This window comes from Cimex lectularius, unplaced genomic scaffold (assembly GCF_000648675.2).
Source record: "Cimex lectularius strain Harlan isolate CLEC.00 unplaced genomic scaffold, Clec_2.1 scaffold13, whole genome shotgun sequence".
In the NCBI taxonomy this organism is placed as follows: domain Eukaryota; kingdom Metazoa; phylum Arthropoda; class Insecta; order Hemiptera; family Cimicidae; genus Cimex; species Cimex lectularius.
The window spans coordinates 562,669-588,920 of record NW_019392649.1 but is presented as its reverse complement, the minus strand read 5'-3'; the positions used below and the strand labels follow the sequence as shown (position 1 = coordinate 588,920).

At 34.2% G+C, this 26,252-nt stretch overlaps 1 protein-coding gene across 3 annotated transcripts; it reads left to right on the top strand.

The window, feature by feature from the left end:
• The first annotated feature begins 358 nt into the window (after window positions 1-358).
• LOC106664548 lies at window positions 359-24,810 on the top strand. Of its 3 annotated transcripts, none has more exons than XM_014390366.2 (5): window positions 359-577; window positions 24,072-24,129; window positions 24,192-24,232; window positions 24,287-24,510; window positions 24,585-24,810. In XM_014390366.2, exons 2-5 carry the CDS (start codon window positions 24,093-24,095, stop codon window positions 24,652-24,654), a joined length of 372 nt encoding a protein of 123 aa, XP_014245852.1. In that variant the 5' UTR covers window positions 359-577; window positions 24,072-24,092; the 3' UTR covers window positions 24,655-24,810. The 3 variants fall into 3 exon arrangements, with proteins under 3 accessions (XP_014245852.1, XP_014245851.1, XP_024086329.1); XM_014390365.1 differs by lacking the exon at window positions 359-577 and adding an exon at window positions 16,830-16,972; XM_024230561.1 differs by lacking the exon at window positions 359-577 and adding an exon at window positions 20,235-20,253.
• Window positions 24,811-26,252: the final 1,442 nt, after the last annotated feature.

The window sequence follows — 26,252 nt, the reverse complement described above, 5'->3', positions numbered from 1 at the left end:
AGTCATTCGAAAAACGATACAACTTGGAATAAGATGTTTTTAAAAAAATTTTTGTCTTTCAAGATGGCGTACATTGTATTTATCGCCGGATGTTGGAACTGAGTTCAGTTGTTTATTAAATTAGGAGAGGTGCAGCGGTTGTTTTGCTCTTTGGCATTCCAAATCTCCAACGATTTCCAAAAGCTCCCACACTGACATCCAGGGACGTCTGACGGTTTTAGCAAGCCAATCGGCTGGCGCCGACCTCCTGATGGATTCGACCGGCCCCGAGGTACGATCACCAACAAAAGTGGGGAAGATGTTGCTAAAAATACAACGGTTATGTAAAGAGATGGGGAGTGGCTAAATATAGAGCTGGGCGCCACAAGGCCAGCCCTGCGGATTCCGCGGATACCTGTTGTCTGCGTCAGGGCGGTCCATGTACTATATAAGACCTCCTGTTACCCCCGGCCCCTTTATTTCCGACATTCTTGCACATAAACAACTATTTAAAAGTCAAATTGAAGTTGAACAGTGAACCACATGAAGTGATGTGCGCGAGTGGTCGAAATTCCTCAATAGGTCGAGCTAGCCTAAGGTAGGTCCAAATGTCACCCAACCGACGACCATTTTAAATTCCCGTCAACCAAAATCAACTGTACTTATCATAAAATAATTCAACAATAATATACTTAGTAACAATTGAATACGATGATCATACAATAGTTAGAAGTTAGAATAGCTAATTAGAATAGTTTCAAACAGATTAGAAAATTATTAAAAATTCACTAGTTTCGTGGTCCGCTTGACCAAATCTTTCAATTAATTAAGGTTTTTAGTTGATATATATTGAAATATATAGAGAGTGTGTAATATATAGGTGTGTACATACATATCAGACACATTTTGTAATTTTGGTTTTAAATGTGAGATCTTGTTTTTTGAAGAGCTTATGTTCGTGTCAGATTGTTTGTATAATTTGTATGGCCCCGGACCCCTGGCTGAAGGGAATCCACGAATTGCTAAACGCTCAAGATTTATTCGCGTCCTGTGAAAACGTAAAAAGGTCCTGTTTGTTTTCAATTCTATTGTGTGCAGAAAGTTCACTCGTTGCATGAGATAAGTTACGCCTCTGGAGAAGAATTATTTTCAAATTCGTGTTTATGATTTAAATCTTTCATCTCTAAGATGTGACGAAGTAACAAGGAAAGTGTGAACTGTACACATGGAAAAAAGTAATATAAATTATTATATTTTTATTATATACATCTATTACTAAAATTGTTAATGTTTTCATGGTTCGTTATGTAGTATTTTTTCCTCTTGAGCATAATAATATCTCTATTATAAACTCCATTTTTTTAAGGGCTTAAATAACCTTAACTCATAGCCGTCAGAAAAAATTCATTTTGCCAGGTATGTTGTCATTAAACATACACTAAATATACACGTATTGTGTATACAGTGTTTATATAAATTACGTTTATTTGTGAATACATGTATATATGTGTAATGGTATATTTTCTTAATTGTACACATATGTACGCACGCTCGCGCGTGGATGAACGAAATAATCAATAAAAACAATTAAAAACTAAAACTGTAGAAAAATGTAAACTTGCCAAATGACAGACGACTGATTTGAAAATATGTACTTCGATTTAATTAAGATTACTTTGCTACCATGGAACATATTGTAATATATACAATAAAAATAGAGAACAACATTTGTGTATAAATTGCTTCTATATCTCCTAAAAGGTTTAAAAACAATAACACGAAAGAAACATTATTGATAATTGTAAAACCTGCAAACTTTCTAAGCGCATTAATTACAATCCATTATATTTAGCGGTCTGATTGACCAAATTACTTCTTTCAATTAATTAACATTTTTATGTAAGGTTTTGGAAGGAAGATATGATAGCTCAAGTGGTCAGAGCAGCGGCGTATTGAGCCGTAGGACGTCGGTTCGAATCCCGTTCGTGACTTTCTCATTTCAATCAAAACATTACATAAAAATGTTAATTAATTGAAAGAATTAATTATAAATCCATTTTTTATTTGTGTGTGTGTGTGTGTGTGTGTGTGTGTGNAGAGAAAGAGAGAGAGAGGGAGAGAGAGAGAGAGAGAGATAGCGAGAGAGAGAGAGTGAGAGAGAGAGTGAGAGAGAGAGGCAGAGGAGAGGGAGAGAGAGAGTGAGAGAGAGAGAGTGAGAGAAAGTGAGAATGAGAGTGAGAGATAGAGAGTGAGTGAGAGAGAGAGAGAGAGAGTGAGAGAGAGTGAGTGAGAAAGAGAGAGAGAATAATTTAAGGGTCATATTGACCGTTCTTTTACAATCAAAGGAAGAGAAAAACAGAGAGAAAGTGATTGATTAGTTAGTTGGTCGATTGATTGATTGAGATATTTGTATAAATTGATTTTACCTCGCTCAAAACAAGTCTCAATCAATCTGTTTTTTCATACTTACCTTGTCATTCAGACAAGTACATATTTTTCTCTACTCTTAGTTTCTAATTTGCTAACATTAAGAGCCCAATAATCTACGAAAACGATTATTAATTGTGATTTTATTTTCAGATCTTCATCAGAGCTGTTTCCATGTTTCGAATGTGTTTGCTCTTGTGCTAGCCTCTCCTAGGCTTTGTCGTGAATTTGGACAGGACCAAGGAGGGCCTGGCACAGGTGTGGACGAGCCAACACTTACAAAACGGGCCAACTTTAATTTAAATTTAATCAGTTTACTTGACAATCATTGGTTCTAAACGTCAGCATCAACAATGAAAAATAAACATCAAATAAAATGAAGTTTTATTCATATAAAATAAACATTTTAGTTTAATATAAAGTATGCCAAACTAAGCAGTAAAATCAAAGGTGGTGCTTTTATGATTTGAAAAATTATGTGGAGAAAGTAGTAAGTATCGTCTTTAATTTTATTCTAGACTAAAATTTACGATGAAAATTAAAATTATCAATATTTATTTGAATATTTATGTTGAAGAAAATGTCTAATGATTTTTCCCAAGAATGTTTATTATTATTGCTTTCCCATTTGTTTTATTTTCTGTGCCTGTGACCATCCAGCCCAATTTTTCTTATCGGCTTATTTTCTGTCTTAAACTAGTAGACTGTCAAAAAAGAAGATTTCATTATAACAAATTTTCATAGCTTTTATCTTAAGCTGTTCTTAAGCTTTCCCTTAATCTTACAGCATTCCTGTCTTACAGTGGACCTTTTAGCTGTCAGGCGGAGGAAAATGTTTGCGCCTAATCCTACCATTTTTAGAAATTCTTTTTTTATTGGCGATACTTTCGAAAAGATGTTTTTATAACAATTGCATTTTTGACTTGCCTTTCGGCTGCGATTTGATTACTTAAATCGTCTGGTCCGCCTGTTATCGCTGTATCCGAGAATTCTATTTAAATATTAACTGTATACGTTCTTGTCAAGCTAAAGTATTTGCTACATTAGATTTTTAAACGTATTTATCAAATTATTTTTAACCGTTTAGCATTTTGAAGTTTTAACGCGAGCATGAAGTTTTTTACCTTTTCTTCACGTTGAAGATTGTTTTGTTTAAGAAAGATTATCTTTTTATAATGATGGAATGAAAATATTTTGGGCTAAAGGATAACGCATTTTTGAGATATGTTTCTTTTTAAATCAAATTTCATTGTTTTTATCTGAAGTGCCGGAACACTGGTCAATATTCAATTAGATTAAGGTCGACAATTAAAGTCTTGTTTATGTTTTTTAATAGTTACTCAATCGTGGGATTTTTTTTGTGATCTGTGGAGTGAGAAACTTGTATTTTGTCGGTGACGGTCAACTTACCCTTGTTGGTCTGTCGGAAGCGTTTCGCCATCTTCAGTATTAAACAGTGTAGTGTAATACGTTTAATTATAATATGGAAAAAGAATGCTTGTGTGAATGATGTTTGTTATCATATTTTCATAAGGTCTTGGTTCTCCTTTAATTCTTCATAATAATAAAATTACACACAGAGTTATATTTCATACTTCAAACAACTTCTTTTAATTAACGTTGTTTTATAAATATCTTATTTTTATATTGTAAAATAATGTGTGACAAATTGTCATGAGGATTCCATTTTTTGTGATAATGTCCATACTCGGCAGAATGATAGATTTTTACCCATAAGATGAAATTTATGCTATTACAAATTATCTATACATTATTAGTTTTAACTTTTTAATAGTGATTTAAATGTTGTATTGCAAAGCAATGTCTGTGACTGACACTCGTGAGGAACTATATTTTTATGAGAAAGTGGTTTATTTTTTCCGAATAATATTAAATTTATAAGCATGTATATTATCTATATATTGTTTGATCTTATATTTCAAATTGGTATTTTATTTCTTCCCGTAATAATAATTTGTACAACCATAAATTACTTATACATTTTTAATAGTTAATTGATTGTAATATTGAACAACAATGTGCGATTCCGACAATTCAGAAAAATTCATATTTTTATGAGAAAATACCTGCTCTTCTTATTGGTCGATTTTTTCTCGTAAGATTAAATTTATCCATATACAAATTATTTATTTATTATTAGTTTATACATTTGTAATATTTGATTGTATATTGTTCAACAATGTCTGTGTGACTCTGACAGTCATGATGATTTATTTATGAGGGAATTAATTCTTTCCTAATGAATTGATTTGTCCTCGTAAGATTAAATTTATACCATTACAAATTTTCTATATGTTATTAGTTTATATATTTGTAACAATACTATATATATAATTTTTTTTTGTATCCGTAATTTCACAAGGAAAAATCTTCGGCTGTTTTTGTTTTGTTATCTTTTTTCTAAATAGTTATATTTTATTTCTCTAGCAAATTTTTTAAATTAGTATTAACAATTTTGAATAAAACAAATATTTTAATGAGAAATTCGTATTTTTATGAGAAAGTGCCTAAAGGCATGATTGAGAATTTTCCCCATAAGCTTAAATTTATACAATTAAAAATTATTTTTGTATAATTGCATAACCACCATTTTGGAAGGGTAGTAAAAAATATTTTCACCTGGTATTTCACACTTCGTCCGTATTCATCATGTCGGACATAACGCCTCATAAATTGTATCATAAAATTCAACTAGAATGTCGATTCCATTCAGATTTATGAGCACACTATACCTTGGCTTTTATTTATGAACCTCGTCCAAATCCCCCCCAAAAAATTCATAAGAAGAAAGTCCTCGTCTTGATAAGTTTTAAACGGCTTCCTACGCAACTTGGATCGCGCTAATCTGGCATTTACATTATGCAACATATGTAAATGCAATTTGTCTTCTAGGTGTAAATTAAATATCAAAATTACCTTTGCCTGTGTCCGGTTTCCTTGTAAGTTTGACTTATCTGTCTATTTCTGTAGTGATCTGTTCCTGAGAGTTGTTTCTCCCTCGGGATCTTTGAGCGGCTGAGTCATTCCTGCTCCTGTGCCAGCGTGTGGGACGAATTTAATCATTCAGGAAAACAGCAGAGTCATGAGCATTAATTTACAAAAAAAGCCATTGGAGAAATTCTCATCCGTTTTAATCAAGCACGACCTTTTTCGGAAGTGTATCCGTCAATACGTGACAATCCTGAATAACCTGGGTCAAATACATGCTAAATAAAGTAAATTATTAATCTGACACCTTTATAAACGAAAAGGAATTGACTTCTTTAACTCTTTGTATTTTGAAGTAGTAAAAAATGTTAATTCGCCATAAACAGAAGATTTTTGATGCAATAGATTTCAAGCGACTCATGGCAGACTTTTCAGTTCTCATCCTGATCATCTTTGAGCTTATTACTACCTAAAATATTGTAGGGCGATCGTCATAAATTATTCGATAATAAAATCATTCCGGGTCAGGAAATAAGATCTGTCCCCACACTTTCACCCGAGGAAGTTCTAGTCGGCCGATATGTCACTAGGTTGCCTAACCCATCGCCATCGCCACCCCCACTTAAAGGGCAGGACCTCTCGCATGATTTATTCTATAATTAGTATTTTCAACTTTTACATAAGATAATAACACGATGTTATTTTACATAATCAGCCCGAGTAGGCGGCCGGGTCGTCTATTGTGTCGGACGAAACTGTTTTAAAAGGCGGAAACTGGTGGATCCTCACGTGTCGGCTGACTTTGTCAAAGTCTCTCCGAAGTTCAAGATATCACATTTCCAGTTAGTGGACAACATATTTGTTCTATACTCGCGCGAGACCACTCGCAATGAGTAGCGTCTATGGAGCTCCACCCTTCTGCGGCATACGAACTCACACTATCAATAAGTACCTCAGACAGAAGGATAAAAAGAAAATGAGGAACAATGGAATTCACACATGGACACAAATTCAAAGCTGAGATTCACGCAATCGAGAGATGTACTCAACTCAACTTGAATAAAGGGTACAAAAACAAGAACATGGCTATCATGTCAGATAGCCAAGCAGGCATTAAAGCACTAAGCTCAAATATCATTAGTTCCAATTTGGCGTTGAACTGCAAAACCCAATTAAACATATTAGGTTCGCAGAACAAAGTCAGCATCTGCTGGGTCCCAGGGCACATGGGAGTAGAAGGCACCGAGAAAGCGGACACCCTTGCAAGGAAAGAAGCTGCTATACCGCTGATAGGACCCGATCCGTTCTATAGCATAGGAACTCACACTATCAATAAGTACCTCGGACAGAAGGATAAAAAGAAAACGAGGGAACAATGGAATTCACACATGGACACAAATAATCCAAGAACCTTCTAACAAATTTCGGAAGGAAAGAAGTGAAAAATGTATCAAAGGAAGCAGGAAAAAATTGCGCACCCTAACAGGACACTGCAAACCAAATCGACATTTAAAGAAGATTGGTACAATCCAAGACGGCACATGCAGATTCTGCAGAGGCAGAGGAGACCAACACACCTATTAACAAACTGTGGTGCTACACTTGCCCGCAGGAGGAAGTGTTTTGGGATGTACAACGTGACTGTAGAAGAAATTCAACCACTGAAACCGGGCCTACTATGTTCCTTGATGAAACTCACTGGTGTACTATTGGCACAGAACGGGGCATACAATAGTTCTTAAAGAGCGTAGTATATTATACCCCGACTAATACATCTACATCTTTAGAACTTCTTTGAGCTAAAAAAATAGGCCATGCCATAAAGCAGCAGCTAGTCAAACATATTCAAGAGGTTACCTCTGCGAGCTCTCCACCTTACATGACCAATGAACTTTAATTTGATTGATCTATTACAATTCTTTCTTTCAAGTCGAAGGCGATGTGTGGATGCAATCTTAACTTCTCATCGAACGTGATCCATCCACGCATCTTCTCGCTGTGCCCCTCGGGCAGAGATTTGGGTGGATGTGAGCCCTCCGCAGTCTGCAAAAGTAGACGAGGTTTTAGACCTTTTCTCCGGTTTACTCGGCACGTCCGGGTACTAAGTTCACGCCAGACTAAAACTCCTCCGACCTCTGTATTCCCCGTCTTTCCTCTTAAGATAAAAGCAGAAATCGTCGATATAATATAATAAATGACATCTAGGACATTTGTATTACATTTTACGTTTATTATTCTCCACTTACAAGGTATATTCTCTTCTGTCAACTTATTCTCTCTCACTCCCTCCCTCTCTCAGTTACTCTCTCTTTCTTTGTTTCTATCTTTCTTTCTCCCTCTGTCCCTATAATTCTCTCTCTCACACACTCTCTCTCTCTCTATCTCTATCTATCTATGTATCTGTTTTTATCTCACTTACTTTCTTTTTATCTCTTCTCCTTCTCTCTCTCTCTCGATCTATTTTTTTATCTCACTACTTTCTTCTTCTCTCCTCTCCTTCACTCTCTCTCTCTCTCTCTCTCTCTCTCTCTCTCTCTCTCCTTCACTCTCTCTCACCTCTCTCTCTCTCTCTCCTTCACTATCTCTCCCTCTCTCTCTCTCTCTATCTATCTCTCTCTCTCTCTCTCTCTCTCTCTCTCTCTCTCTCTCTCTCTCTCTTCTATCCCCTTTATTCTCAAACTATGTGAATTTATCTCTCTCTCTCTCTCTCTCTCTCTCTCTCTCTCTCTCCCCTATCTCTATCTATCTAACTCTGTCTTTCTATCAATTTATGTAATTATCTATCTATCTATCTATTTCTTTCTCTCACTATCAATTTTTCTCAATCCCTATCTAACTTTATTTCCAATTTTCTTGTCCTCACACACTTTATGCATTTCTCTCTCTCTCTCTCTCTCTCTCTCTCCCTCATCTCTCTCTCTCTCTCTTTTTCACTACGTATCTATGTACCTATGTATCTATCTATCCATCCGTCCATCATCAATCTCTCTCTCTCTATCTCTCCTTCTTACCTTGCCCGAAAACTTGAAGAAGTTGAATTGTTGAGATTCTGTCAAAAAAATCTCAAGTATAGTAGGGACTTTACACCCAAGAGGGCAATTATCTCAATTTGAACCATTTTGCTAACATTGTATACGTACAACTTCATTTAGTTTTATTTTTTATATATTTTTTTACTAGGCTTCTCAACAGCTCAGGTCATATTTTTTTTCCTTTTTTTAAGCCAATTTGTAAGTATGTCGGGTGCTCGAATGCAGGGCCGCTGGATTCGAACCCGGGACCTTTACCTTACAGTGATGAGCCCCGTGTCAACACCTAAACCGTTGCGGCCACCGATGCCCCCTTTAGTTTTATGCAAATTCTGAAATGATCTTTTATAATGAGGTTTTTTCCTTATCAAATTTCTCTAAAGCAGCTAGAATTATGATTTTTTTAATTACTTCTTTGAAATGTGGAAAATATCGATGGCTCGTTCAGGATTATGAAATAAAAACCCACTTAAGTTTTTTAAACAATATTAAATACTTAAATAAAATATAAGTATATAAAGTAATTTTTTTTCATAAGAAAGCTTTATTTATTTGAAGAAAACTATGACAAAACATTTTAAACCATTTTGACTGTCGTTTCCCTTCTGTTTAATATATTGTACGATTTACGCTGAAAATATTCTTACATTAAATCGGATTCTCTGCCTCCAATATTAAACTTCTGATATGCATCAGTTTAATTTTCTTTGTTTCAGCGTTTGATAATGAAAATGTCTTTAAGCCCAAGAAAAATGTTTAAAAAATAGTACTTTACACGTACGAGCTCTTCTCTAGTATGAAGTGAAAACGACGTTTTAAATTGTAAAACGTAAACGTTGTAAGTAAAACGTTGTTAATAAAACGATGTTAGCCCATTTTCAAGATTGCAGTCGTTTATAGTACGGAACTAGTTGGAGGGGCATCGTTTTTATGTTGTATCCAAAATGTGAGGAGAAGAATGAAAATGATAAAGAGAGCAAGGACGATTATGCTGACACAGGCCACGCAGCACATTTTTATCTGAGGGTTGGGTATCGATACATTTGATTCCGCGCTGGATGACCTTCCTCGATGCCTCCGTAACGACGTGCTCGACCTCCTCCCCCCATAAGTACTGAATCTGGTGTGCCTTGCACGTTGCCCGTACCTCATTTAAAGTAAATTATTAATCAGGAACTCTTGAGGAATTTCGGACGGCTAGAAGAACTTCACTTCCTGCATTGTTGGGATGAGGTGGCGAAAATAGAAAACAAAACCGTTTTAAACCGCATCTGTTTGGAGACCAATATTTGCAAATTTTTAAGAAACATATGACAAGGCCAACAATAAATAATATTCAAAACATGTATTCGTTTTTTTTGTGTGGAAATGTGACGACTGCTCTAGAATGAACATACTGCCTTCCTATCAGCTGAACTAGTTATCTTCATTACACTTAATCTTTATTTTTGACTACAAAATCTCTTTTAACTTGGCCTAGATAATATTGTGTTCTTCTACTTTTGTTAGAGTTCACTGGTCAGCTTTAGACTATTGGTCAAGTTCCATAGTCTGACTAGTGTCTCTTTTGGGAGGAGACTGCTTGCAGTTAGTTGTTCTTCACTTAGGACAAAAGATTCCACATCTGGATTGACCCTCACAGCAACACAATGGGTTCCTTGTTCTTCGTCTTAGCAAATCTGCACAATATTTCTCCGGCCAGTATTCCTGATCTGGTAATGTTTTCTTAGGCTACATTGTCAAGTCGGGAGACTTCAGAATCCGAGTTTTATTTCGGTTGCTCTCCAGCAATTGCTATTTGACTATTATTATGTGGTCCCTTTATGCATCTCTTCGAGTGTCCCTGGTGTTTTGATCCGTCCATCATGATCTAATGATTCATTAAGAATCCATACTTTACTGTGCTCCTTTTTATGGCAATACTGTGTAAGGCGATCGTCCTGATAAATCGTTTCTTCTTCAGGCATTGGCAGTATGTTGAATAAATGATAGGAAAATTTGAAACTAATAAAATATGTAAATGGAACTATTTAACTTGCAAATCTGATAATACGCGATAACTAATTGTACCCAGTGTTGGTTAGGGATGGGAATTTCAGTCGATTCCACAAGAATTTTACCTGGTTAAGTTTCATTAAAGTTTGTAAGTTTTTCTTTGGAACTTATTGTGACTAGATGGATGAGGAGATATTGATGGATAACTGTGTTTAAAACCTTGGTTCTGTTGAACCAGTAAATACACCAAAACCTACAGAACGGGAAAAAGGAGCGGAACGAATGAATAGTGGGTTGATTCGAACCGAAAACACTGAGAACAGATCGACTAGGATGGTTTGACAACGACCAAATTACACTCCGAAGACCTTATGGCGATATCTCTCATTAAATAGGCCTATTGTATATCGACGATTTCTACAGAAATATGGAGTCTTTTAAAATTTGGCTGATGCGAGGGAGGTAAACACGACAAGGTCAAACATCCAAGTCTGTGATGTCTCACTCCTTCGGAGACATGGCTGCTATCGAGTTTTGTAAAGTTGAAGAGCGTTATCAGTCGGTGAAAGTTACCAATTTTAAAGGATTGAAATTTGTCGTTCCACTCAACGATTATTTTAACACGAGGAAGCTTTCAACCCATTGCGATGAAAGGATTTAGTCGAATATAGCTGTTTTGGAAGGAAATTCGTGACCAATGACATTAAGATAAATAAAAGAACCTCATGTTACACAGAGATAAGCCAGGTTTATTGATATATTTGTAGAATAAGAATATTTGACAGTTAATGATCTGTTGGTTAAAGAAAAGTGAAGTGAGATGATAAAAGTCACATAGGATGTCTTTGATCTTCGACCCCTGTCAATCTCTATCGAAGATTTGTTTAATCAAGTGACAACTTGTAAACTCTAGGTCTTCTATTCTATTTGGGTCCGAATACAGGGTGAAGAAGACGAAAAGCACAATTGGAAATATGGAATCATGTCAGAGGAGTATGATACTTTTGGTCCGTGTGCAGGCTTTTAATAAGACAATAAACCAGAGACCTAGCAATGGTGGTAAGAACCGCGTAAGAAGGCGCATGATGATGTCTGAAGCTCATCAAAAGTTATCATTCTTAATTTCTTTATCGTATTTCTAAATTATCCTTAAATAAGTCATCATTAGGAAAATAGGTCCTACAGAAGACATAAAAGATCCAAAAATTTAATTTTTGCCCCAAGAGAGGCCATTAGTCTGATCAAGGCAGAATTCCTGTTTTGTATATTTTAAATCATTTTTTGGGGCAACAAAAAACATGATGATGTAAAAACTAAAAACCCTTATTACATTTTACATTTAACATAGAAAAAATTGCCTTTCTTCAAAATCTTAAGTTAGGTTTTTCAGGGTTGACAGACTATATTTGCAATCTCACGTCCAAGAAAATTAAAATAATTTATCCCTATTATATTTAAATTGAGATCAATATTGTCTGTAGAAAAAATATTAAGTTGAATATAAGTAGAGAAAATAGTAGGAGGCTCAATGAATCTCCATGTAAGCAGTCCAAGTACTCCTTGTTTAACCCCTTTTAGTACCTTTTTATATTCACATTTTAAAATTATACAAGCCCTGTAATATAATCAAGTCAATGTTTTTTCAGTTTTTTAAACATACCTGACGTTTGAGGCATAATTTAGTGTAATAATAATCAAATATAAAATATAAAATCAGCAAAAGTTTGAAAGTTGCTTTCTTGTCTAATGAATGAAATAATAATTAGCTTAGCTGGTTGTTTTCTGTGCTAACGTCAAAATTTTTTATAATATAGTGATTTTTTAAATTCTTCTAACCAGGTTTATCTTAAGATATCCAAAAAACCAGATCAACTGAGTGAAAAGGAGAATTTTATCAGAAAAGTCAGGAAGACATTAAGGCTTACTTTTTTAATACGACAGTTTTGACGCGTTTTAGTGGCGATTTTATGTTGTCGTTTTTAACCCAAACCTTAGAATATTTTACGAGGAAAAGTTTACGATCATAGAAATCACACATGTCCAACACTAAAGATGGCGAAATGCCGACAGGCCTTCCGACGGACCAACGCCGCGAGGATAGACCGAAATGGTCAGTTACGAACATGATCCCAAAATTCAGATTAGAAAAAAAAATCAAATACCGGATAGAGCAGACAAAAAACAGGTGGATCCGAGACCGATAGCTTATGAAAATCTATGAAAACTAACATCTGAAATTAAAAGTCTTGAACAATATGCCACTGTCTTTAAGGCGGAGTGGTGAACCTAGTTAACACTGTGCCAGAGAGATCAAGATGATGGGTATTGCCAATAAAATGATAGCCTTTTACTTGGACAGCCATATGGCACTAAAGTCAACAACCTCATTTGTAGTTAAGCCCAGAGCCATTTGCAATAATGGTATATGCACAGTTTTACATATACTCCGACAGCCAGGCAGACATAAAGGCATTACATGCATAACTCCAAACTTGTCTGGGTGTGCCTAAATTGCCTAGAAAAACACAACACAATTGCCTTAAAGTGGGTTCCCGTACATGAAAGTATAGAAGAAAATGAACAGGCTGACCAACTAGTCAAAAAGGGGCAGCCCTCTCATCCATGGGACCCAGAACCACTAGGTGGACCGGAATGTCTGCGTAAGTTGGGAACTGGAAAAATGGTTTAAGAAGGAAAAACTCAACCAACCCAAAACACCAGATATGAGCAAGCTAAGAGATTTATAAATCTCTCCAAAAGAAAGTCGAAAGAACCCCTCTCTCTCAGCAGGCAAGAACTTGACACATTCCTTTGTGAATGTGTATAATTTGCCCGATACATTTACAGATTTACAGTAGCTACTTCGGTAAGGCGATTCTCAGACCAAAAGAGGCACCGCAAAAATTGCTTAGTCTTACAGGAAAAATTACACTTTCCAACGTATGGCTATAATTTATAGAGTTTCACAATAGATCTAAATACTTAGGTCACAATATAGGAAAGGATTTTTCAAGTTTATGATTGGGTACTTGGCTACAGGGCGGAGATGTAACGAGGAGTTCGACAAACTGGCGAAGAAAAGTTCGATCCGCATAACTATCGGTCCTGAACCTTTTGCGGCATACCAAATTGTTAAAACGCGTGTAAAAAGTCATTAAAAGACCAACGCAGAAACCAGCAGAACAACTAAACCTGGGAAGTGTCAGGACTAATATGTTAGTAGTACTGCTTATTAGACATATACTCCGGAGCATATCTATATACTCGGAACAGCTGAAACAAGCTGAGAAGATATTGCCAGGAAGAAAAAGAAGCAGGGGAACACACTGAAAATGGCGAAATGCCGAAAAGGGTCTGGCATGGTTGGCCAAACCATAAGGATAGGCAGACCAAAATGATCGGTAATGACCAATATATTGTTGACAACTAAGAAAGTAGTTCATTTTCCTAATTATAATGGTTCATGATAAAAGCAGTATCACTTAACGTTTGCACTGTTTTAGTTGGCTGGCATGGCACATGTGGGATGGTTTTCTGTACATAATCTTTTAGAATGTAAAAAGGTATTAGAGTAATTTTTCAATGAAAAGGATGTTATAAAATAGTCTTTAAAAAAATTAATCAAGTTGTTATTTAAACTGTAATATCACAGATGTTTCTTTGTGCTTTATTGTCTATTAAAATTAGTATTGTTTGTTGCCGAAGTTGAGTTGTCCGTGGGCGGCAGGTCCTGCTTTCTGAGCACCATCTGCCAGACTATGAGGAATACAATAAGAAGAACGATGAGGCTAAGGCTGACACAGACGACGCAGAATATTTTCAAGCCCCGATGAGACACGGTCCTTTCAGATGTAGACGAAGTTTCGCTGCTCTCCGAGTACGACGGCGAGACGTTGTGAGTTTTCTTCATAATCGACTTAGGCGGTTTGATCCGGCTCGGTGGAGCTTTCTTCACCCCCTCGTACGAAGCCGTGCCGTAGCGCACGTTCTTCTTCCCACCAGCCGGCCTGTAATTCCTTTCGTTTTCGTTCATTTTTTTTCAAATTCTGCAACTGTTCCAACGGGTTCGATCACAAACGGGGGGTCTCTTCGAAAACGAAGCACAACCGGTGAGTTCTAATCGGCTGAAACTCCACTTTCTGCATTGTCGGAAGGAAAATACCTCTAGGATGTGGACGACGACATCAGAAGAGGCTGGGTAAAAACATAAAAGAACGTCTGTCAAGAGACTTCTTTCGAGATTCCACTCTTTCATCAAAAGTAGTAACAAACGTTTGTTAATCACAACAATTACAATATTGAAAACACATGTTCGTTTTGTTTAATACTATTTTCCTGCTCTTGAACAGTTGAAAATGACATTTAAATATATTACAAAGGGAAAACCAGTAGCAGAGGATTATGTAATAAGTTCAATATATCTTGTTTGACCTCCTGACGGTCGTGCAATGATTACATGGCGTACGTTTTGGATAATACTTCACGCGCTAACTACTACAGGGGCTTGGAACACTTAACAACAAAATTAACGTTTTAAAATATATTTTCCATTCTTTTTATGTTTAAAAAAATAATTGTTCATAGGAAGAAAACTTTTTCGTATAAAATGCAATTAATTGATGATTGGTTTTGGTCTGCGAGTCGGTGAACTCATGTTGAACGTGCACAGGGTCACTTACCATAGTAAGTTCTCCGTTCTCGAGAACTCCGAAGTTCCTCACTGAAGATGGCGCAATGCCGAAACGCGTTTAAATAACTCAAAAACCTTCGAGTGGAAACAGGCCCAGTAAGTGACCCCCCGGTTCAACATGAATGTGCAATATATTCAATTGTTTTGAAAAGTCATAGGCAACAGAGAAAATGGTATTAAAAAGTATAATAATATGATACGCTTATGAACTTTGGCAAAGAAAATTGTAGGAAAAATACAGAGTAATTTCTCTCTCCTCTCTCTCTCTCTCTCTCTCTCTCTCTCTCTCTCTCTCTCTCTCTCTCTCTCTCTCTCTCTCTCTCTCTCTCTCTCGCTCTCTTTCTATCTATATATCTATCTATTTATACAGAATGTTCGGCTGTTCGTGTTACAAACTTTGCCAGTAGATTCTACACTCAAAATGGAACCAAACAGTCCTACTCCATCTAACTATGGTTCGAATCTCAACAGTTTTTTCTTTTTTTCTATTCAAGAATTTTTTCTGATGCTTTAAGATTTCAAGACCTTACTTCAAATAAACAATGATAACTCCAAAACGAAAAGGTTTTGGACCAATTCGTTGATACCATTGAAAACTACGTTAAATTTCCAATAAGACGTGATAAATACTAAACTTGTACGCGAAATAAGCGTTTTAGTAGCCAGAACTTTGAAATTTTTTTTTTTCAAAGTTGGAAAAACTTATAATGATGATTTTAAACTACTATTTCCATATCTAGAAACCAACAAATTTCAGAAAACGTACTCCATTTAATATCTTTTTTAGTGGCGTAATTGTTTTTTAATTACTTTTTTTTAATCTTTCCACCTTACCAATCAATTCGTTAGCCACGTTTTTTCCTTTCCTTCATCAATTTCTTCGTCTTTGAAAAAAGTAATTAAAAAAAGCACACCATTAAAAAGATATTAAATAGAGTGCGTTTTCTGAAAATTGCTGGTCTCTAGGTCTGGAAATAGTAGTTTAGAATCACCATAGTAAGTTTTTTTACATTGAACAAAAAAATAATTTTTCAAAGTTCTGGCTACTAAAATTCTTATTTCCCTAACGTTTTAAAGTCTAGTATTTATCACATCTAACTGGAAATTTAACGAAGTTTTCCATGGTATCAATGGTTTTGTCCAAAACCTTTTAGTTTTGGAGTTATCATTAGAAGCAAGGTCGTGAAATTTTAAAAAATCAGAAGAAGGGGATAACTTCTAAACTGTAGAGATTCGGACTATAGTTAGTTAGGACTTTTTGGTTCCATTTTGAATTTAGAATCTACTGGCAAAGTTTGTAACCCGATTAGCCCAACACCCTGTGTATTTAATCTAAACACGTTTGCTTTGCAAAGAATAGGAAATGCGATTTAACAAGCAGAGAAGACTTTTTCAATAGCATTAATAGTTTATGGTGACTACGAATGATTAATGAAATCCATATAACACCACCGTTGCACCTGATGAAAATGGCAAGCTTCTTTATTTGGAGTTGATACGGTTCTCTTCCTAGTCGTTGAAATTCGCCATTCCGGTGCATAACACGGTTTCCAAATCGGGACATAAGATCGGCAAATTTGTTTTCGGATTGAAATCCCGTGTCTGGCTGTTCTAGAAATCTCTTGGAGCTGGCTGAGCACCTTGGGAAACGGCTAAGGGCGAGTGCGCCTCCCTGGTGACATAACAGTCCAGTAGTGGTAGTGGTGGGTGCGAGTATCATCTACGTATATATTCTCATCCACTCTTCGTGAACCCTTCATTGCCAATCAACGATAAAATACAGTAAGACAGTGAGACGTACATTATCTCTTCTTATTTTGAATTCTAATCTGGGGACTTTCTCTCAGTGCTTTGGAAAATTCGGTTTTCCAGATTTACTGGAAAGAATTTTTTTGGAGTTCAGGTATGTCATTTTTAATATTTTTAAGCAAAATATTTTCCCTTTCTGGTGGAAAGCTTTAAAAACGATGGAAAATGGGGCGACAAAATTATTTTTTTAGCTTAACCAGTTTGTTTTAACTAAAGTTATAATTATTTTAAAAAAACTCAAAATGCACAGATCTTTTAATAATTTATTATAAGCGTACCATTGATGGAAATAATTAAACCTAGCAGTTTTTACCATCTTCAACTCCTGTGTTGATCCAAGGATTTTATTGAGAAGCAGTACCATCAAATTGCTAGCAATCTTTTAAAACACTTAATATTCAAAACTTTCAGTATAAATATTTAGAACAAAACAAAATCTTTTTAAATTTTTATTTTCTATCACTCACATACATACACACATGCGCGCGCGCATAAACACAACACATACATTATTAAATATAAAAATTTAAACAAAACAATCATACGAGGGCGTGAAGTATCACATCCATCCCAATGAAAGTTAATAAACAGTTCCATAAATTACAAAAAATTAAAATGACTAGTAATAATGATAATACACCTTTCTTCACAAAATCTTGGGCTGAGTTAACTTGTATATGAAATACCAAAGAATAATAAAGAACTAAATAAAATAATAAAGTATACAGGGTGTCCAGTGAAACAGACGTAAATATATCATTAGGTAATCCTATCAAATCGGGATGAAAAATTACCAGAAAACGATGTCACCCTTGCGTTTATCAAGAAGGTGAACATCTAATTTAATTTTTTTACCTCCAATTTTGCACCAAAAAGTCTTTTTTTGTTGACTTATTTTTGAATAGAAGTCTCAGTGTATTAATGACTATTTTTTTAAAACCGTTTTTAACAGAAAAATCAAATTTTTAGACTTAAACGTTAATTAACATTAGTGTTCACTGACCATTGAGAATTAAGCATGTTTTTAACCTTAACATTTTTGTCAGTATTTACAGAACTAAGAAAATTTTACTTAAACTTTAGATAAGAAATTTGGTAACACGTAAAAATTTGTCTTCTTAACGATTTGTTTATATTTTGCTTGTTTAAGGTTAAAATAAAAGACACAAATTAAATTCATCCGATTTTCATTGCTCTTTTTTATTGGTGAAATCTAATTTATAGTAGGATTAACATTTTATGAGATATAGGAGGGGCTTTATGGAAAAAAGTTGTGAAAGGTTGTCGAAACCTCAAAAGTGAAATATTTCAGATTCACTTGAAATTCAGACATACTGCAATAGGGACTTCTTAGTTCAATTTGGCATGTAGGAAATATTAACGTCTTTTCATGGGACACCTTCTATATTTTTTTTTAAAAAGGCTTTACGTCTTTTTTGTTAGCGAGAGTATTATGGAAGGACAATATTTTGCAGGAGGGTTAAGCGACCAAGTAAATAACTAAAACACAAGATTACAGGTCGTTTTCTAATAAAAATATAAAAAAAACTTCCAATAAAAAATTTACTGCATTTATAGATTGACAATGCCCTACCAGTTTATGTTTATATTAGTTTATATTTATTACTGGTTTATGTAATTTTTGATCTAAAATCACTGGATTAAATGTAAATTTCTATAGCTAAGAAAAACAGGGCTACGGGTAAAAATACCATTATTAAAAATAATTACAATAAATTTCTATTTACAAAATTCACTTTTTATGATGTGAACACCCCCGGTGCATTAGGTGTAAAGGTGAGCCAGCACTTGCTCAACGGAGCGCGTCCGTTAGACAAACAAGGGATTTACAATGAATCGGAAAGCATTCCGAAAAGGTGGTAGGCCCCTAAAGGCGAAGACCTGTACATATTTGTATTTTATTTCCAACGGGAATATATTATTTTCGAAATTTCCACTTGCAACACTTGTAACAAAGGAGATTTGTTTTTAATAAAGTGTCTGATTTAAACCACCGGCCATATTTATTTTATTTTGATTTCTTTTCCTTAATACGGTCCATCTTAATGCATATTTTATATTTAATACCTCCATAAAAATTAATTTGTTTGATTGGAAAAAATATATTGGTAATTTGTACTAATTTTAACTGTTTTGGAACTTTTATTATGAAATTAAGTATCAAATTGAGCTCTCTCACTCTCTCTCCACACACACACACACACCACATTCTATTACACTCTCTCGCACTCATACCATTTATGTATCTATCCAAAAAATGACACTCTCATCATTCTCTCTCTCCCTCTCTCTCACTCTCTCTCTCTCTCTCCCTCCCTCNTACCTCTTTGTCTACTCCTTTATCTATCGATCTATTTACCTATCTATCTCTTTATCTTCCCTCTGTCTATCTATCGATCTCTCTATCTATTTATATAACTAATCTAGCTATGCCTCTTTATAAATCCATGTAATCTATTTATCGATCTCGATTCCTCTCTATACTTCTCTATCTCTCTGCATCTATTTCTTTATCTATGTATCCATCTAACTATCTATATGCATCTATTATCGATCTCGATGCTTCTATTATCTATCTACATACTTATCTATCCCTGTATCTCTCTATCTAGCCGTCTATCTATTTATATATCCATCTATCTACTTTTCTTTCTATATCTGTAAATTTTCCCTTCAAAACGGACATGTAAACACTCACGGAGATACATGGCAATAACCACAATTATAATGCATTTACAAACGTACATTTCTTAAAACAATTATTTATAATAATTATTTTTACACGTGTACTACAAAAAATAGATATGTGTTTGTATAAATATATACGTATAATAAAAACATATATGCCAAGTTGTTTGTCGGCTTGTTATCGCGTCGTCCGTAAGCACTTAACCGTCCGTCAACTTAAATCCATCGAATTGATTTTAAATCGTTAAATAAATTATTGAATAATTCGTCTTGGTTGGAGGCGCCTAGAAAGTGCGGGTGGAAAGTTCAAATAAAAATAAAAGGGAGTAGGTAAGCGTGAGGCGATTAATAATCTGAAAGGTCAGCTGCTTGACATTCCTGATTCCTAGTTCATTGTAATAACCCGGGACAAATTGATCCGACGCCGTTCAAAAATTGTTTTGAAGTTCCACGTCTGTGTCGAAACTGTTGGTTTCAATATTGACGTTTATGATATTTTATTATTGTAACAATAATAAGTTGAGATTATGTTTGTTTCTCCTTGGACGAACAATATCATGATTGAAGATATAAACGATTTTATTTAGCATAATTTTAATTTTAAAATGACTTGGGGTGTGGCTGTGGAGGAAGACGTTTTGGATTGAAAATCAACCAGTCAAGCCAGTAAGTTTCTTCAAGAGTAAAATTTTATCAGTACAACCCTCACATCAAATTACGATAAATAAATAAAATATAATATCAAGGTCCAGGGAAAAATAATGGAATGGTTTTTGACTTCATAATTCTTGTCCTAACTGCGATTTTACTACTTTTCTTGTTAGCCTTTTTAGTCTTTTCGTTCGCAATTATTATCAAGTCACCACGAATGATCTTATCTTTCAACCATTATTCCTTTTTTAGAGAGAACTTCTTATATTTAATATTTTTATTTAAAACTAAGTTGGCGCTACCAATCTAGGGTATTTGAAAATAGTCTGGTCTCTTGTGTAAGCAGAGCAAAGGTCGATTCTTGTTAAGCCCGCTTGCATCACAAGTACAGAAACATTAACATGAAGAAGAGACACGACGGATGCCCGTCCTTTCTTTCCTAACGCCGAACCCGGTAGACTTCGGTCCTTCGACGGTCTATGCGCATTAATGCGAAGTGTATAAATTAGCCGAGGATCAGCATATTCAGCAGATGGTGTAAGCACTTGGAAATTGTGACCGGGGGTGTAAATTCTCTCTAGACGGTTGAAAACAACGACATATTTTCCCTGTTCCTCGGCACAGGTGGAATTCGAAAGTCACCTGCTATAAATCCTAAAAGCGATTCCATTGTGCAACCCGCGCATCTCACTTGTAGAAGCCGCATCGGAATGTCGAAATGTTTTTACGTAACACCATTTGTCACGGATGGAAAATTCTCATTGTCAACTAGATTCGAAGATTCTGCAGATTCCGACCACTCTCGGTTTGAGATAGCTCTGGAGCTTGTACAACCGAAAACGGTACAGATAGGGCCGAAATTCGGTTTCAGACATGCAAATTAGAACTTTCAAAGGACTTATTTTTGCACAACGTATCTAATCTGTTTTTTATCTGAGTGCAATTCGTTTCATAAATAAATCCGTCGCTAAGAAAATTTGACCATTTCTACTGAATTTCAGTATGCAGCCAATTTGTAAATGATAAAATGGATCAAATCAAACTTCATTTGACTTATCTCTTATGAAAATCTTTGAAATCAATATTCTTTGACAGGGTTCGAGATTGCTGCAATCAATGTTATAAATTGCCACCTTCTTCTTGACACGAATTTCTTCTTCAGGATTGCTTGACGTGACAGTTTTGTAATTCTTATGCCAATGATTAACGAATCTGTACAATAATTATTATTCAAGGGACAGGTGGAGGAAATTAACACGTTCTTTTTCTATTCAATTTCTACTTCTTTTATGAAACGACTCAATAATGAAAGTTGTAGAAACCGTATGTCTAGAAATTAAGACAACAGAGATTACTACAGCCTTTTACCTTTTCCTATTGTGAATAAATAAAAAATATATTCCTAGAATATACAGGGTAGTGTTAAACGTAGTATTTAAAAAAATTTCGGTTAAGAACATCTAAGTAGTGGTGTAGAATGCCGTAAACCTTAAGGTTTATCTCAAACCCTTCAAAAGATGCTATTTCTTTGACTGTTTATTTAAGAAAAACACGTTTTTTACGTGCTAGCAAATTTTAAAACAAAGTTCACTAACGTAAAAGGAAATTCGGTGTCAATTCTAAAAATGTGGTTAAAAGTTGTAAAAAGTGGAGAAAATTCAGATTTTATGTAAAGAAACGTGTTTTTCTTAAATAAACACTAAACAAATCGTATCTTTTGAAATTATAGTAACTTTTGAACAAATTGAGATAAAACCGGTTTACGGCACTTTAGATATACCGTCACCGAAAATTGTTTAACATGACGAGCTGTCCATCATGTAGACGTCAGAGATATGTTTTACATAATTTATGAAAACGTTTTGGAGAGGTTAGGAATGGTACAATAATACAATGGCCAAATAATATTCTATGAAAATTAATTTAATATTTTGTAAAGTTCAAAAACAATCTAAACGAAATTCTGTAGATTTCCGGCCATTTTGTTCTGGCATCCTTGCTGGTTTAGTCTGCGCAGATTCTTTTTGATAAACGATTGTGTGAAGGTTTATCAACAAAAAATTTTATGATAAATAAAAATTATAAAACATTATGGTGAGGTCTGCTTGGTAATGGAAATTGGTGCGTCTAACCATCATGATTTACCTTTCCTTCCTCGTTTTTTCGGTCAATGCATTTTGGATGTGTACTTACAAACTTTGAAAATAGCACAAAATATGTATTGTAAAGTAGTTTGACCCCTCGTCCATGACAACCACGGGTAGTTGGACGTTAAGCCCTCCTGTAAGACAGGAATTACTTTACTTAAACATTTATCGGTAAAATGAGGCTGAAGATAAGTTACTACACAACGTTTTTCCTATTTGGGAGCAACTAAAAAATAAATTACCTATCCTTGCTGATTTGGTCAGTTTCATGCATTTTGGCATTTAAAATTTTCTAAAGTTCAAAAGAAAATTGTTCTAAACTAAATTCTGCAGATTTCTAGCCATTTTGGTCTGCCTAGACTTGTGGTTTGGTCAGATTGATGCGTGTTTTTTTTTTATTTCACCATTCTCAGCAAATTTACCAAAATTTCACGAAAAATGATTGTTTTGATATGTGCTTACAAACTTAGAAAATGACACAAAATATGTAGGACTTTTCCACATTTAATATTCACCATGATGGTGTACAAAGCACCAAGCTTTAGCTGCAGAGGGACCGCAGCAGATGACTGATTGGACTGGCTTCTTTTTGCCAAGCTAGCAGTCCTGAGGTCGAATCCTAGCTTAGCCAATGATTTTTTAATTGAAAATAGCATGAAAAATGTACTGTAAAGTGGTTTGACTCCTCGCCCGTGTCACCCAACAGGTAGAAGGAAGTTAAGCCCTCCTTAAGATAGGAATTACTTTACTTAAGCATTAATCAATAATTTAAAAGAGGTCAAAGTACCCTAATACTCAGGATAATGTGGAATAAGTAAACAACAATAAAGATATAATTATATATTTCACTGGTCAAAAAATAAAAAAGTTGTTTCTAAATAACTGCTGAGATCATTCACTATAATGCTAAGGCTTGTTAAAAATATTTCAAAGATTAAAACAATATTAAGAAGAGAAGATTGTAATAAAAGTTTGGCACATTACCTTCAAAGCTAGCATGCACCAAAGTTTATACAATTTAAAAAATATAATAAATATTCCAACTCAAAAATTTATTTGCCATAATGTACAGTGAAGCACGTGGCGTTTTATAATCTACAGTCAAATTAGAAGAAGAATAATAGTACTAGATCCAGTGAATTATAATTTATAGTAAAATAAAGAAGCTTAATATTTACTTTCCACAATTTATTAATTAAGTCCTTAATTTGCTTATGAAGAAGAATGGTAGAGAAGATTAGAGGAACCATTACCAGTGACATCCTCTGAGCTGATCAAATTGTACGCAGGGGATGTTCACCCTTCCCTACCCGCTAGGAAAAAATAGAAGGTAGATAGAGAAAAAGACAGAGTGAGTGAATGACTAGTAAATGGAGATAGAAAGTTAAAGAACGAGTGAGTGGTAGAAAAGAAAGAATGATAGAGCTGGTGAGACAAATAGAGAGAGTTAGTGAACCAGCGACTTGTAAATAAAGCTAGAAATTTAGAGAATGAGCAGCAGTAGAGAAGAAGAAATGGTAGATAAGGTTTAAGAAAGGGAAGAGTGGGACAAAAACACTGAGAAAAAGAGATTGAGCTAGAAACTTAAATAAATATCGATAGGTACAGAAGAAAGTATGTTAGCTTCTCTTAATGTTTCCCATCTGTTTGTAAGATTGTACGTAAACTTTTTTGTTTAATTTTCAGATTGTCTAAAAACTGCTTATTATGTTGAGGGAAGGTGTATTAATAATATCATGCCTTGGTAAAGTAAAATTTAATTTAACACTTGTTTCATTTGAACTATAACTTTCATATTTTTTTCAGCAATGGCTTATGTTTTATCAAAACCAGTTGCTCATCATAGGGTAAGGATTCATTTATAAATAACAATAAATTAAATTAATAACTGAATTCTACAGGCTAAAAGATGGGAGGATTTCCCAAATTTGACTTTCACTTTTGACTGCAATGACCGTGCTGTCGGTTTCTATGCTGATACCGAACACCATTGCCAGATATTCCACATGTGCGATGAAGACGGGAGAAGGATCCCTTATATATGTGCCAATGACACATCGTTCAACCAACAGTACAGGGTCTGTGACTGGGACTACAACGTAAACTGTAAAGAAGCGCAAGACTGGTATGCATGATTTAAACCAATATTATATTCATGGTGATAAAGTATTTATTTAACATAATATCGTCTTTTTGCAGGTATTACTTAAATGAGCTCACATATGTAACTGACCCACCCAAAACAGCCATCGATAATAATCACCTGTAATTATCTGAAGCAATGTCCTTTAGAAGAGGACAATGAAAAAGCTACATTTCATTGTTATAAAATATTCTTAGTGAAGTGTATATAAAATAATGAAAGTCCTATTAAGCTTAAGTTGAAGAATATCCTATAATCTTAAGTTTGTTTCAATTTTTGGACTTGTACATACTTCTTTTTTTTAAATAAACTTTTTTACAAACTTTTTTTTTTAAATAACCCAATGGTTCAGTATTAAATAAGTACTAAAATTAGTAGATCAGGAATTATCATGACATGGACAGCTAGCCAATTTAGTATGTAATATTTAACATAAAAGTTACTTAAAACAAAAGCATAATAAATATTACAAATACAAGCATAAATCTTGGATAACTAGCACAGCTAAAACTAAAGATGGTTTCACTGGAGTACGATTTCTAAGCAAAAAGGTGGGAAAATATAGAAAGAAGAACAAAAGATAAAGCAGAAGAAAACTACTGAGGGCTACTGTACTAAATGTACCGTTGCAGCTCAGCAGAACCCAAAGTGACTGTGCTCCTAATTGGAATGGAAGCGAGTTCCAAGTCCTTACACCAGCAACATGGACTTAATTTGAGAAAACCAAACAATTAAACAGAGGTAAAAATAAAGCATTCAGTCAAATAGTAGGAACTTTAAGAAACAGACAAATGTTGCCTGGAAGAATTTTGAAAATAAATTTTAATAAAATAAATCTTAAATTTGTAGATTACGTCAAAGGAGAGACCAATGAAATCAAGAGGAAAATTTGAAACAAACATTGAAGATATACCTCAATAAAGATTTAAAAATTGTTAGATCAATAATAAACAATAGTTTGATATTGTAGATTCAAGAAGATATTATCACAGTTGAAGACTATGTATATATTTTTTTAATTCCTTTAGAAAAATGCCCATAACATTATTAATTGAATTTAATTTTTTTAATTTATTTTTTTAATTTGCTTTCTTACTTTAATATTATTTGATTTCTTTATTTTATTGTTTTCTTTCTTTATTTTATTATTTTCTTTCTTTATTTTATTATTTTCTTTATTTATTTTATAATTAATTAATTTATATTAATATTATTTAAAGGGTGTTTTTATGGCTAAGGTAATTTCATGCCATTTCAAGTCATAAGGTCATTTAAAACTTCTATCTTAAGTTAGCTATATCTCTTCTGAGTGTTTATTCATTTTAATTTAATTTTTTATGTATCGGGTTGTCCGGAAAATAATGCAGGATTTTAAGTTTTCATTAAAAAAAATCTATATAAAATATTCTGTTTACGTTTACAGGATTACTCATTTNATTATTTTGATTAAAGAACATTGCTTTAAAGTAACTAGTTTCTTTTTTTTTGTTTAATACCAAAATCCTGCATTATTTTCCGGACAACCCAATACTATTTTACTTATTTTCTTTTTATTTATTTATGGGTCATCCTGGCCTTAACCGCCTTTTTTTAAATATTGTATATTATATTTTGGTCATCTGCTAATTTAAATAAATAAATAAATCTTCCAATAAAAATTATCTTATAAATAATGCTTAATAATTTAAAGTATACAGTAGGTGTGAATGTTTTTTTACCAATCT